General features: G+C 39.5%; 3 protein-coding genes across 3 annotated transcripts in view; 1 reads left to right on the forward strand and 2 right to left on the reverse strand.

The window, feature by feature from the left end:
• Positions 1-1055: 1055 nt before the first annotated feature.
• On the reverse strand, positions 1056-4696 carry LOC129729969 (ubiA prenyltransferase domain-containing protein 1 homolog). The gene is made up of 3 exons (XM_055688901.1): positions 4111-4696; positions 3765-4039; positions 1056-3705 (listed from the first exon to the last, which is right to left on the reverse strand). Exons 1-3 carry the CDS (start codon positions 4202-4204, stop codon positions 3073-3075), a joined length of 1002 nt encoding a protein of 333 aa, XP_055544876.1. The 5' UTR covers positions 4205-4696; the 3' UTR covers positions 1056-3072.
• A 988-nt stretch (positions 4697-5684) lies between these two features.
• LOC129729968 (protein wntless) lies at positions 5685-8019 on the reverse strand. Its single transcript, XM_055688900.1, has 4 exons — positions 7675-8019; positions 6369-7411; positions 5925-6309; positions 5685-5867 (listed from the first exon to the last, which is right to left on the reverse strand). The coding sequence occupies exons 1-4, from the start codon at positions 7778-7780 to the stop codon at positions 5761-5763; spliced, it is 1641 nt and encodes a 546-aa protein (XP_055544875.1). The 5' UTR covers positions 7781-8019; the 3' UTR covers positions 5685-5760.
• Positions 8020-14746: 6727 nt separating this feature from the next.
• The window catches only part of LOC129731320 (MKRN2 opposite strand protein), a 33787-nt gene continuing 33235 nt past the window's right edge, over positions 14747-15298 (forward strand). Inside the window, exon 1 of the mRNA XM_055691199.1 lies at positions 14747-14970. The gene's annotated coding sequence lies outside the window, so the exon portion shown is untranslated. The remainder of the gene's footprint in view (positions 14971-15298) is intronic.

Genomic DNA, 15298 nt, shown 5'->3' on the forward strand with positions numbered 1-15298 from the left:
ATAGTGTCCCAACTAGCGCTAATAGATGCACTATCCACGTCGGGAGTGACGATTGGGCAATAGCGGATGACCTTCCATTTAGGTTGGGGTGCTATCTCGGCCGTCTTTGTGACAGAGAGAATAGCATCCACTGTAGACCTACCTTTACAGAAACCAAACTGATTGCTTGATAAACCATTTTCACCTTTAGCGAATGTCACAAGTCGATTGCTCTATATGCCGATGGGTAACCTGATAGTTTCCTGATCTTCGACAGCAGAAACGATATCTATCGCTTACACTTATTCGGAAAGAGGCATTCCTGTATGACCGATCTCACTTTTTGGCGGTCTTAATGGCCAGCCGGATTTCGTCTAGTCCTGGAGACTTGATACCTTTGAAGAGTTCCTCATTCGTAACCCTTACCGCCTCCACAAACTGTTTGTGTGTCTGTATGAAACACTGTGGATAGCTTTGAACGCACAAGTACTGCTACTAGCGTGGTCTGAGGCGATATTCGCACCCCGGAGGGAGCTCGATGTCTTGTGGCGAGCAGCTGTCAGATGTTGCCTCCAACTGCGCATAAAAGATTTCTTTTCGTCGTTAAATCTAACGACCTTTAAGCCTCAACAAATACATCATCTCTTTGATTGCCTTCCAGTGCCGAATTTGCGAGGCTCTAGCTGCTCGAAAGGCCTATCGAGTTTAGCGCCCTGCAATTCCAGGTACCGAGTTTCCACTCGTAGTCCAAGTTCCGTTACCTGGGTCCATGCCAAATGTTTCGAGTTATACTTTGTTGATTGTTAGTAGTGTAATTGTTCAGGTAGATTGTCTCACTAGGGCCAGGACCAGGGTACCGAGTCTCGTTATGTCTATAGTCTTCGAGACAACACGGTTCTCAATCTAATGACCCACTCCAGGACAGACGCCGTCGTGGGTTGACCCTAATATTGGAAACAGGCGCTCAGGTAGGCCTCCGGGTTTGTTACCACATTGATAAGGCACACATGGTTTGATATTTTTTCCTATTTCGGAGCTGTGATTTTCACTACGACAAGCAAAATCCATTTAAGCCATAATCTAAAGAGCAGTTGCTTGGTTGTTTTTGTATTTGATGTCTTTTTTTCCTTATCTCTGTCGTATTATCTACATCTGTCGTCACTGATAAATTTACAAATCTATATCATCGTACCTATTATTGATGATGAACGTCTACGGCAGAACCTTCTTCTTTTGGTTGTGCCATTTTATGCAAATTTTGTTCACAAGCAAAAGCGCAAACTTCTAGTTTCGAGTGCCGAGTATAATATCTGTTCTGTTCCGAACCGATTCGATGAGGTGTGGATTTATTAATTTGGAAAATTCGAAGCACACACACGCAGCGTATGTTTGGCATGTTTGATCATGATAAAGTTTTTTTTCTCTCGATGTCTTGCTAACGAAATGTTACCCTACCTTATGCGTAATAATAAATTATTCTGTAAGTACTTTCACTAGTGAGATTAAATTTATATAGAATCTAGAACGTGGGAACAGGTACGGGACCTTGCATTGTTTGGAATTACGTTTTTCTTCTTTCTGCTGGCCATTTCTAAGGTTTGGTTCAGTTTAGTACACTGAACAAAAAGTGTTTTAAATGTTGGCATACTTGCTTGCGGCTCAATTTGGGGGGAGAAACCGATGATTGGCTGTAAAAGTACGGTTGGAGGTTTCCTTGTTCGTTTTTTTATATAGTTTAATATACTATGAAATACAGCTAATTATTGTCGCATATTTTCAGCGGAACCTTCCCTTTTTCTTTCCTCTCAGTTCAGTTTTGCTGAAAAGTCTGGCAGCTCATCCATAATTTTATTTTTTAATTATGTTTCTATTTAGATTGTTTCTGCTGCTCCATGGTAAGGAAAATTGATATGGAGTAAAATATGATTTTCTCGCATAATAAGTACAAAATTATGGTTTCCTTCTTAACGTTGTATTGAAGAGTTACTACGCGGTATGATTCGATCCGAGGATTTTTTTTCTTTCTGGGGGTGGGGTTCATGATTTGGTACGATTATTTAGCAAGTTAATATGCTGATTTTTGATATGCAGTTCTAGGATCGACGAGGTAATATTTAGAAAGCATCGCTTCTGTGATGATGATTACGGGTGCTCGATAAAATACTAAAAGATTGTTAGATGATATTGATGGTCGCATTTAGAAAGAGCTACTATCCCATTTCTACAGTTGTCTGATCATGCTGATCATGCATATACTTCTGCCTCAATTTTTAGCTGTTTAAAATTTCATTCCTACTGGTTAATTCATAATATGCGATAAAATTCACATTCACTAGAATCCAAATTAACATTTCCAAAATAATTTGTTGGTTTTAAGTATGCAAAGCTTAAGTAACTCACCGATGTCATCAAATTTATTAAATTATACTAAAGATGCCAATTTCATAGGCAAGTTTGTGCGAAATCCCTTTTAGCACTTTTGCCTCAAATCTAGCTATTTAAATTTTATTCATTCTTATAGTCTATTATATGCAAATAACATTCACTAAGTCGCAAATAACGTTTTCAGAAACAACCTTTTAGATGCCTCTGCTTCAAATAAAATGAGCATTGAGTCATAGAATATTTTGAAAATATGAAAAAACAAAAAATACATAAAAATAACCAATAGTAACCAGAACTGGTGGGGATTCGAATGAATTCTTATACTACTACATCAGGAAAAACTCTACATTTAATTCTGACATCTAAAATTCGTTCTCTCAAAAAGGAGATATTGGGTTGACCTTTGTATACGCTTGGCAGTTAAAAAAACTACATTTCAAATTAAAGAAAGCTCTTTCTAATACACGACAAACTTAAGCAAAATTAACTCTTCCTATTGTAAAAAAAAATCTCTTTCGCACAATAAATAAATTATTATAACAAGTAGACAGTCGGTAGTTTGCGGTTAGGAGCGAGTGAGGCGACAAAGTTTGCCAGATAAGAACAAAGAGTACGAGTCACCATTACACAACGATTCAGGTACTGTCAACAGTACCTCCCATCCGGTTGGGATGTTCCGTTCAGCTGGGATTGTTACTGCAGAGGCATTTACTTTCCGGTTATGAACGGTAGCTGGGGTGCCACGAAGCAAGCGGCCACATACAGGATACCGAAGAAAAGGTTCAACTTTGCCGTTTGCCGGGGCACTCCCTGCATGGTGGCTTCGTTGCGGAACTGCTTCTCTATTTTGAAAGCCTGCGGCAGTGTCACCATCGGGATCAGGAATGCACTCGAATATTTCATGCCCAGCACCACAAACATTATGTACGGAGTGAACAGCAACAGGGCGTACAGAATATAGGACAATGTTCTACCGATCAGAATGGCTAGCGTTACGATGCCTACCTTTTTATCCGATTCCGCGTCGCGGGTGTTGTTGCTGTGTAGAATCGCCTCCGTGTTGAGTGCCAACGGAATAGCGTAATAGATGGTCATCCATTCCACGTGTCCAGTTTGTGCCATGAACGAAAACAGCACCGAAATCGGGCCAAAAATAACCAGAAACAGCACATCACCGAGGGCTATATACTTCAGCCCAATGCCGCCAGTGTAGAGAAAACTAGAAGACAATCCACCAAAGTAAACCAGCGCCAGATGTTCCAATTTAGCAGGTGACAGGTACACCAGCAAAATAAAACCAAAACATCCAGCACAGTATAAAAGCACTCCCAGCGTGACGACCTGTAAAACATTCCGTTTCTCGCAAATAAATGCAACGAAACAATTCAACTAACACAAACCTCATCTTTGCTGAGAATATGATCCACGAGCGTTCGATCGTCCGATTTGCGGTTGTCGATTCCTTTCACGAAATCAAAATAGGTGTTGACGACATTGCCAGCGCAGTGTACCGTTACGACGGTCAATATGGTAAACAGAAACGAAAGAAGATTAAACTCGTGAAATCCAACCGTTCGATAGGCGAGAGTGGCCCCCAGCAGCGTCGGCACCAAACTGGCCGACAGTGACCACGGCCGTAGTGCCGAAAGGTACGTTTTGATTTTCATCAGCGGTGCTGCAGCAGCAGGAAGAAAAGTGGTTAATCATAACGGTGTTGGACCAGCACCTACAAAGGGTGCGACTTACCGTCGATATTTCTGTAGACTTTTTTCTCCTCATCGTTGGGTTTACTGCTTTCCGCAGTCACCGAACAATTACTGTTTAAAGAGTGGTTCTCCATTGCCCCTTTCTGTTAAGCAAACAACAACAATGTCCCAAATATATTTTTGTATGTGCAGTCACTTTCCCTTTTGACCACCGCCCGTTGCGTTGATCTTCTGTGCGTGTGTGTCGTCACTCTTTTGGTTCCGCTAAAAAGATGTGTCCTATTTTTTTAAAATTCCTGCCCGTTGTCCCCCGTTTCGCAGCCAACAATTTCAGCGGTTGATTGATTGGTTTTGTCGTCAAAACTGGTCCTGCTACTTTTCGTGTTGACCAAGGCTGGGTGCTTTGCTCTGCTTGCTTGCTTGGATAATGCCAAGAGGTACTCAGGATAACTTTGCTTACGAAACTTAACTCTTTTTTTTTCGGCTATTCTAGGCTAGTGTTTTTCGAATTAATTTACCTGGTCGTTACCAACTTTCGATGGATACTTTCGGCAAAAAGATGCCTTGCCACTAAAAACTGATGTATGTTTCGCTTGTCACGTCATCCAAAAGCGACGACGACAGACCTGAAAGCAAGCAGAAGCAGCAACTGTCAAAACGGTGCATGAGGGGTCCACCGATTGTGTTGCAGACCTAGGCTAGGGTGGTACTTTGCGAATATGAATGACCAAATTTCTGATGAAATTTCTTTCGATCGATTCTTTTGCTGAAGGTACTTCGAAATTGAATATAAAATAGCAGAAGCTTAAAAATATACAAAAGCAAGTTAAAAATGACCTCTAGAACTATATTAACTTGCCAGTATACTTTTTTTCAACATGGTTTTTAAGCAATTCAAATTTTGTGTTAGCCTTAATTTTTTTACTGAAAAATCTAGCAGCAATATTTAAAGTAAAAACAAATTGGGTAAATTCATTCAGGTTTTTCGAGGGAAATTTGCGATCCTGTTTTTATCTATTTTTTTACGTCTAGATCTATGCCAGTATTTTATACCGAATTGTGAATTTTACCGTCATTTTACCCAGAATTTCGACTTGTAATTGTTTGACTAAAAGAGAAACAGCAATCAACACCAAGACAATTGAACGACGTTTGAACGGAACAACTGTTTTTTCCAAATGATCCAGTACATACCTATCTTCTTTCTCGAAAAAGAACACTCGTAACCGTAAAATTTTCCTTGAAATGACGTCATCGATTCCAATTACTAGGTTTTCCGAGCAGTACAGGGTCAAGATTCTTTCAAGAGAACAAGTTACCACATCTGAGTACCAATAGTGTATCAAAACATTGCTAGAAAGTCAAGTTTATTAAAATGATACTGCTGCTGGGGCATTGCTTTTACAGATCCTGTTACCAGTTACGATCCTCTTACAACGGCGACTTTAAATGTATGAACGAACGTTACGATTATCAATATGACACCGATTAATACTGAATTGTTTACAGATTGTGCGTTGCGCAGATTTTCATCTGCTATCTAATACGTTTATACTCAACACAGTCAGCTAACATCGAACAACACCTTCTTCTTAGATAGCTACAATAAGTTAGCGGTATAAATTAGAAATGCGACTCCAGCGTCCACCGGAGAAAAATGTTGTTTAGAAAGTTAAAAAAAAACTACTCTTTAATCCAGAGCTGCCTTACGGGCAAATTGCGTCAGGGAAGAAATTTCACTCGGATTCGAGTCAGATGGTAAATTGCTGAATTCGATCTCTTCACTGATAATGTTTTCTGAAATTAAAAATACGTCAGTTGATCATCAATCAATTATCTAAAAAGTTTACATACCGGTGGTTTCATTAGACGGCCACTTTTTGTGGCTGGGAGCGTACAAAACGATCAACGCGAAAATGTAAATATTCCACATGCCGTACACTCCGGTGAAGAAAGCGGAGGTGAACTCCAGATCGATATTCTCATCCCACTTCCAGCGGCCTTCGGAAACCTGTCCGATTATGAAACCAATCACGGTAAGGGCAGCGCAAAGCAGGGTGGCCAACATCAGAAACTGGAAGCGGTAGATAATTCCTTCGTAGTGCAGCCGGCGGGCCGAAGACATCGACGGTAGCGAGCTGCGTTTGAGGTTGATGTTGCAGAACACCTTCCATACCATGTAGCACAGGAAGAAGAAATACAGTCCAGCCGAGATACCCGCCAGAATGATAAAGCTTAGCTGTTAATATAACAATTATTAAATTTAGGAAAAAAATATAATAAAAGCAGTTAACTTACGGCAACTTTGGATCCCACGCGCGAAACCCAAATCGAGTAGAACGGATTCCTCAGCTGAACTCCACGTTCGCAGATATCAAACAAAAATAGCGACACACAGCCTACGGCCACCGCGCTTAGATGCTTCCAGTACGACTTGAGGGTCGATTTCTCTCCGGTTTCCTGAATCAGCATGTGCTCCCCGGCAAACACCAACCAAAACGATAGTAGGCAGGCGTAGAAAATACCCTGTCGAATGTCACTCAGTAGAAGCATGAAAGGCATATCGAACGCCAGCGTCAGATATTCCAGCGGAAGATTGAGGAAAGTTAGGGCACTTCCCAGAGCCAGCAGCATACATTCCAGCAAAGCTGGCTTCCGTTGCAGCAGATGCACGCGTTGCCAAAACCAACTCATGATGATTACGATGAACGGAAGAAATACGGTTTTGAGAGAAACCCAAACCTTGGTGAAACCACCATTTTGGTAGATTACCGACAGATGCAAATCTTGGATGTGGCCAATTTCGAGATTCATCTGCAACTCACTGTCCACCGGCAAACGAATGTTCAGAAGGTAGTAATCGTGATGCAGAGAGCCCAATTCGAACAACGGAATAGCATCGCAATTGTACAGATACTCATCGGTTACGTTGTCCGCAGCGCAATCTAAATCACGACTTTCGAGCGAAGAAGCCAAATACTTCCAGTTCTGGTCGGGGTCTCCCTTGTTTCGGTAAGCCAACCGAGCGTCGAGGGTCATTTTAGTGTGCGGTTTCAACAGAATGTTAGCATCGTAAGCGATGTCCGTTTGCAGTACACCAATCAGATTTTGCTGCCAGCGTGAGTAATCCAATTGACGGCCTTCCCGAGGCAGGGGCATCTGGAAGACAAACACAATCTGGTTTGCCATCTTTAAGTCATGATTGTTAATATCAAGATGGTCCAAACTCTGGCAGTGGTCTTCGCCACGGGAGTACAGCCAGATGCTGGTGTCGTTGTGTGAACCGGGAACATCCTTGCAAATAGTTGCGAGAATAGTTTGCACACTGGCCGGGACGGGAGCTAGAGAAAAAAAAAGCATCAAATAAAACAACGTTTCATCCCGCACCACACGAAGTCTGTTTATGCGCTCTCCCCTCATCGCATACACAGAGCACAGGTAATAAAACACAATCATAAAATAAACAAAGGTTCGGCGTCGAGACGCCATTTTTGAACTCTGGTTTCTGCCGGAATGTGCAAAAATCGCCTAAGCGTTCTATTCTGAATCACGTTCAGAATTATAGCAAGAAACCAGTCATAATTAAAAATCAACTTATACGCACCGATAAGACCACCCAGCAGGAAGCAGAGAAACTGCAAAATCAGCAGACAGGACACGAGGATGCTCAGCTTCTTTCCGCTGAGATTTTCCAAAATTGTCCCCGTCATTTCTCGTTATCAAACGACGACTTAGAAACAGCTATTTTTCGAAACCGAAAATATCGGTTTTCAAAACTCTTTATTTTCACCAGACAACGCAAAAGCTTGGCTGCACTCTTCTACGTAAGCGGTACGCGACGCGGCGGCTTCTCCTTTGTAATTACTTCTTGAATCGCGTTTGCCGCTGCCGACAGACGATTGATGCTGTTAACGCACCGCCGCTGTGTGGGTGATCAATGGCAGATGGAAAAAGAGAGAAGATGTATTCTGCGCTCATTTCAGCAAAGAAGAAAATCATTGAGGGTTTTTTTTCATTGTTTTTCACAGCTCTTTTGTTCTGTTTATTTTGCTTTTGCATCGCACACTGCACATTAAAAAAATTTTAGTAAGTCAGAGCTGGAAACGACCCAAAAACATTTTGGAATCTTTTGTTTTTATGGAAAACTAGCTGACCCGACAAACTTCGTCTTGCTCTATTGTTATCTCGTTATTAAATTCATTTTGAACATTGAAAACATGGGAATTCTAAATCGATTCCACATACAGTCAGGTTTTTTATTCGGGGGTAACATACGTCGTAAAACAAACCGCGTTAGTTCGACAATACACGTAGAAAACTGCGTTAATTAAAAAAAATCTGTAGAAGATTTACATAAAAACCGAGACGCTCTAGTTTTTAAATTTTAAGTTTTTTACATCGATACATCGATGAAGAACTTTTATCAAAATGACAGGGTTAAATGATTATTTCCATTTGAATACAAAATCAACGTAATCAGTAGACAGCTTCTGATACACAGTGCAACAAAAATTGACTTTTTTTCTGCCTTGGCTTCTATATATATTTTTTAGTGTTTTTTTAGGCAAAACTGAAATTCCCCGAGTTTGAACATATTTCAACTTAAAGGGCAACAATGGCGCCATTTTGAATTTTTGAGAAACCGGTAATTTTTGTGATTTTTTCGACGCCATTTTGTTTTGAGGCCAAATATCAAAATTCTAAGAGTTTGTCCACATATTAGCATCTTTCTACCCATCTTTTGAAAAAAACAGATCTTAAATCGGACAAAAACTGAGCTCAAAACGGTGATTCTACGAAACCGGGTTTGGCATAGTTTTAGTATATTTTTCACAGAGCAAAATAATATCGATTATTTTTTAGCATTAATGGTAATTCGCTAATATCTTAAGGGGCCGTTCCTGAACCACGTGGTCATATTTTGATCCCTTTTTATACCCCCCGTACCCCCCCCGTGGTCTTTCGTGGTCTTTTGGCCAACCCCCCCCCCTTGCGACTTTACCACGTGGTCTTTTCATTTGTCTAGTGCCAAAAATTCGCTTAATTTTTTTAAATTTTTATTATTAAACATTCGGTACATTCTATATTTGTAAAATGCAAAAGCCTTTGCTCTTGACTTGGTGACAACAATAAATTATAAGTCAGAAAAAAAGACCACGTGGCCATTTCGTTAACCCCCCCACCCCCATGCGTGGTCTTTCGTGGTCTTTTGACAAACCCCCCCGTCCCCCTCTTTATGACCACGTGGTTTAGGAACGGTCCCTAAAGTGGTAGTCAAATTATATCTTATTTTGAGTAAAAAAGTCTCAGAAATCGAATAGTAGGTGTCTGATCTACGTAAAATAACATTTTACGTTGATCAGACACCTACCATCCGTTTCTGAGACTTTTTTACTCAAAATAAGATATGATTTGACTACCACTTTAAGATATTAGCGAATTACCATTAATACTCAGAAATAATCGATATTATTTTGCTTTGTGAAATATACTAAAACTGCCCAAGTAACAATTATTGTTGCCTAAACATTTACTCGATCACTTTTACTAGGCTACAGTTGAACAATAACCGAAATGGAAAATAAAAAACTTCTGTTAAATGGTTGTTCAGTTGAATTTGGAGATATTATCCGACACACAGTTATTTAGGAACGGCAAAGAGGGTTTTGAGCAACAACAGCAGAATATTGTATTCAACACTTGTTAAACCTGCGTTGAATAGATACACCAGAAAACTTTTTATTAGCCTACTGTTCTGTATGTGTTCGACCTGTGTTCGAATAAAATATTTATTAAACATTTGTTAAACCTTTGCTCGACTGTTGAAATGCTCTTGTAAAATGCGTGTTTAATAATAATGTTTGAAAACGTTTGTTTCGCGTATTAGAATATACTTATGCAGCTCACGCTGAATAGTAGCATGGAACAAACGTTTAGTCGATATTTATTCAGCTATTTTAGCACAAACAAAATGTAAAAATAAAGTTCGAAGAAATTAGTTGAACCATATATTTATTTGTGGCAATATTTTTATTATAATTCTCATTATTAACTTCATTAGTTTTTTTTTTACTTGGAAATATTACGGGTAAATTTTAATTTATATCGGCGTTTAGAAGGATGTTTTATAAAACCGGTGATCTAGCGTTCGCGTCTATAAGAGCTAAAGAATTGCTCTTTGAAAGACTTCAAACGCATGTATGCAGTATTTGAACAACACGTGCAGAATAATAGTTGCGGAGTTGCCATTTGAAACGTTCAAATAGCTTTTATTGGGCGAGAATGCCACTGATAAATTGAGACCTTCAAAGCGCTTCAACGCAGCACATATTTAGAGTGCTGCTGGTAATCACTTGCAAACGTTTGAACAACTTCTGTTAAGCTTGAATTCCACTGTTGAATAAGTACATGAACAAAGAATGCTGCAACGTTTGTTCAACAAATATTTCAACGTGTTGTTTATTCAGCATCGATTGCTTCAACACTGCTTTTGCTCTCATAACAGCTTCCAAATTGTTTCTTGGGTGTGCCAAAACCGGTTTCGTAGAATCACCGTTTTGAGCTTAGTTTTTGTCCGATTTAAGATCTTTTTTTTTTTCAAAAGATGGGTAAAAGAATTTTGATATTTGGCCTCAAAACAAAATGGCGTCGAAAAAATCACAAAAATTACCGGTTTCTCAAAAATTCAAAATGGCGCCATTGTTGCCCCTTAAGTTGAAATATGTTCAAACTCAGGGAAATTTATTTTCGCATCAAATTTCATCAAAAAATCATACATAGGAGCCAAGGCACAAAAATTGTTGCACTGTGTAATTAAAGTTAATTAAAATTAAACAGCAAATAAAAAACTGTGACAGAACCATGTTCATACTTAAGAAAATTATCTCTGATGTTTTAGCTTCAGTGCTTCAAGTAACTCGATCTTTTGCTTTTTTTTGTAGATTATTTTCCATCAGTTTCCTACGTTTCTTTTCTCCTTTTCCTTATTTCGTTGTACTGCTTCCTTCTGTTTTGTTTTTTTTTGAAGCTCTTATCTTTCTTTCCTACGTTGCTCAGCTTACCCTTGTTTTCGCTTACGGATTTCTGTTTTCTCTTGCTTAAGTTCTTGGTTTTTTATATCAAATTCGTTTTCGCGGTGTAGCTACACTGTTTCCGGACTACACTTTGCAGCTTGAAATAAAACATTTTCAGTGTAGTTGCATTGGTATGAGTAAGAATAGGGATAGCTGTCAATTTGTTTTGTTTTGGTCATTATCGCCATCGTCATTTTGTCTCGTTTCCATTTCATAAATTACCTGACACTTTACCACGTGGAACGAGAACCAAAACTCTTCTCTACTCTGGCTTTTTTCCTGGCTGCTTCTTTTGCCCTTTCTTTCTCAAGTCGATAGATTTCTTCAAGCCGCTCTGTAGCCGTCAGTATCGAATTTCCTTTTATAGTTTATGTGAATGTTGCTCCAACGAAGAGGTGGCAAGGCTTGGAGCATTTCATACATGCCTATTTTGCGTCTTGGAACGTTCTATCCAGTCTTCTCATTGATGACACTGAGCGGTGTGCGGATACTGTTATCTGACATGAAACTATCCTACCTTTTCAATGAATGTTGAATCATCTTCAAGTTATCTGTTATATCTTCAATCGTACTGCTGGTGAACTGCGAATCAATTGCCATCAACAACATTTCATATAGCTGCCGGATGATTTCCCATTCTGCTAAACCTTCGTTTTCCAACCACCACTCCGATACAGCAGGCTTCCAGGCACTCTTTAAAGGATTGAAAATGGCGACGTTGGCTGGCTGAGTTATTCTCGTGGTGTTTGGATATAGAGCAATCAGCTGACATAAAGTTGTTCTACTCAAGGTATGATCACAGACTAACAGATGTAACATCCTGAACAAATTATCAATCAATCCATCGTTCGGATGCTAACAGTAGTTTATGTAAATAACACTAGCACCACCTGCTGCCGTGTTCGCGAGGTGCCCTGTATTCCGACGACAGCGCTAGCGTATGTGCATGTGTAAAATTGAGAACTACGAAAAACGTATGAGATAGTATGACAGCGCCTCAGACGGCGTTGTCGCGCAACGAATGTTTGAATAAAAATTTGAACTGATCGTTTTTTGTGGCGATGGAACTTGGTTTCAGTGTTAAGTCTGTTAGTCAGTGATATGACGTTAGATTCGTAAACCATCCACGAATATCATCCTCTTTCACTTTAGACCTAGCAGACGACACAGTTTTTGATGTGCGGAAAGTGACTTCACGATGCCGCTGAAGGATTTTTCAGACATTTTCGTCCTGTAATCGATAAGGTGTTTACGATTTTTTCACTGATTCCTAGTGCAATGAATACTAACCTGAAACCTTGTTCGTAAACGCCCAACAAACAATTTTGTTGAATAATAGCCTATTCAGCAATAGCTCGCCCAAAATCCACTCAACAATAGTTTAATAAGCTGTAAATCAACAAAATTGTTTGCTGGGCGGATTAGATCGAGAATTCGTATCGAAGAATGGAGAAGTAATTCCTTAACTACCGGAAACCCTTTCTTCTCCATCGCTATCAAATATTGCACGAGTTTCTGTTCTTCCTCTCCTGTAAGAACAGTAGGTGACCCTTCCCGGACTTTTGTGGTCCACTTGCCACTAAGTCGGTAGTGAACGGTTGATTGCGGAATGCCGTAAGCTTTGCATACTGCGTACAGTGTCTTTTCTTAGAAAGAACCCATTTCATGCAGCGGGAGATGGCTGCTTAATCATAATAATGTGTTGTTTTTAATTCTGTAATAAGTTCTGAAGATGAAACATGTTTTTCCCACAAAAATTATTGAGTTTTACCGATTTATAAGCTGAATATTTACGAAAATCTGAACTGTAAACGATTTGTTGTTGTTGTTGTTCGACACTCATAAACATTGAAATGCGACTAAAGACGCTTGTATATGCCAATAATGGCACAGTAGGAAAACAGGGTAAAGCAGTTGAAAACTATTTTAATGTTCCTGAATCCTTGAATTAATTAGTTTTCTTCAAGATAAGTACTACAAATGATGTGTAACTTTGTTTTAACCTTATACACTGAAAATAAATCGCACGCTAATCCCCAATGCAATACATATGAATGTCAATACACGAGCCTAATGTCTACTGAATAATATTCACAGGATAAATCATCTCACCAGATCATGATGAACTCAAATGACAATCACGTAAAATCTACGTGAAAATGACAGTGGAAAATATTCACATAACTTTTCCAGTAATCATAACGTGAAAAATATTTTGAGTGTAGCTTAAGAAAATACGAGAAATCTAGTAGTATTTAGCTAGTGATTTAGAAAATATTTTTTCTCGCTAGTATTTTTCTGTAACTAGGGAATTTTTATTACGCACTTGATATAAACCTCCACTAAGGCTGCGTTTACCCTGTTTAATTTTTTTTGTTACAAAACTTATAAAATGGGATCTATCGCACGTATATTAACGTCGCAGCACTAAATCGAAATCGCGACTTTTCGCTGCGACTAAATATCCTTAAGGCCCGAATACACACACAGCGTAATGATGCCTCCTCCATACAAATAAGAAGGCGTTATCGACACCTGTCGATCAGAACCTTCTAGCTTTACCTTCTAGTGAATAAGGCAGTTGTTCGCCGCCGTCGGCTGCGTACTTGACTGCCTTCAATGTAGACGCATCGTGCCTTCCACACAGTCTTGTGTTACCTTATATTGGCGTAGGCGCTGGCAACGCCGTGTTGTATCATTTTCCGCCTGCTGGTGGTTCTAGAAGTGTGTTGCTTTATTTTTTCTTCCAACAAATATAAATAAAAATAAATTGGGTGGCATGACGACAAGAAGGTTAGCACACGGCAGAGTTCGTGATGGCGTGATTGCGCCTTCCGTGTAAACGAGCGGAAGGTGGCAGATGCTAGAAGGTACATTGGAAGGTTTTAAGGAGGTACTGACAATTTTCGTCAGGAAGGCGTTGTCACGTCGTGTGTGTATTCGGGCCTTACGTGGGAAGTAGTGCGCTGCATAGCACATCAGATGCGCTATACAAAGCACTATTTTCGACGTAAGGTATAATGTGTGACATGAGAGTAAAATCAATTCCAGTCGATAACTAAAATTTTTAACTAAAGCCCTATTTAGAGTTCCAAGCGAAGTGAAAATCTCATGCAAAAATTTCACTTCCCTTGGAACTGTAAACAAATTCGATCCAGCGAAATCGAAGGTTATGGATCTCATCTTTTCCACTTGGGTTTACTTTTTTCACGCATGCAAACGCTAGTGAAAAAAGCAGCAGCAAGCAAAAACTTGCGTGCGTTTATTTTCTGTCAGTTGCAGCCAATTTTCACTTCGCTCGTAAAGTAAACTCGTGAATTTCGCTTCACTTAAACTGTAAACTGCAGGCTGGTGAAATACCTGCGTGTTCCACAAACGGGTTTTCACGACAGATTTCGCAAGCGAAAATTAACGCTTTTTCACTTGTCAAATTTTTCACTTCGCTTGGAACTGTAAACTCTGCTTAAATGGATAATATTATTTTCACAGAAGCAATCACCGTTATTTTCAATCATAATCTTTTCGCTTGTTTTGGCCCATTGAGATTTACCGTGTACACGGGTATTTGAATTCCACGTAACGTGGACATATAATGGCCCCTTTGACGTGTCAAATTTACGGTTGCTGCTACTGCAGTTTGTTTACTGCTCTGCTAGAAACTTTTCGGTTCCTCTCTTGTGCGAGTGTTGCAATCCCGATAACAGTAACCAGAATCATAATATTTTCCTAATATATGTGCTGAAAAAGTGATAATTGAAATGTTACCGTTACCGAGCACAACAAGGGTGATACGTTGGTTCAAAGTGTGAGAAGTATTAAGCAAGATTGTAAGTACTCATAAATAATAATAGCATATTTTCTGCTGTCGAATTTTTGTTGACGGTGGAAGAAAGTGGCATGCAATGGTTTACTGAACCACAAACAACAGAAAGGTATCATACTATACTGATAAACCGCTTAAACGGCTAAAACGGAACAAAATAAAGTCTGGTAAACACATGATTTGCGCTGTTTCATTACACATAAGTTGGCGATGAATAATTGATCTCCTTTGCGTTGTTTTAACGCGTGTCGTTATCGTTCATCTGTGTAAACTACAACCTACTGAGAATCATTCGTGAAAAACATCAAATTGATTTTGACCGTAAGGCTTAC

This window comes from Wyeomyia smithii, chromosome 3 (assembly GCF_029784165.1).
Source record: "Wyeomyia smithii strain HCP4-BCI-WySm-NY-G18 chromosome 3, ASM2978416v1, whole genome shotgun sequence".
NCBI classification, from domain to species: domain Eukaryota; kingdom Metazoa; phylum Arthropoda; class Insecta; order Diptera; family Culicidae; genus Wyeomyia; species Wyeomyia smithii.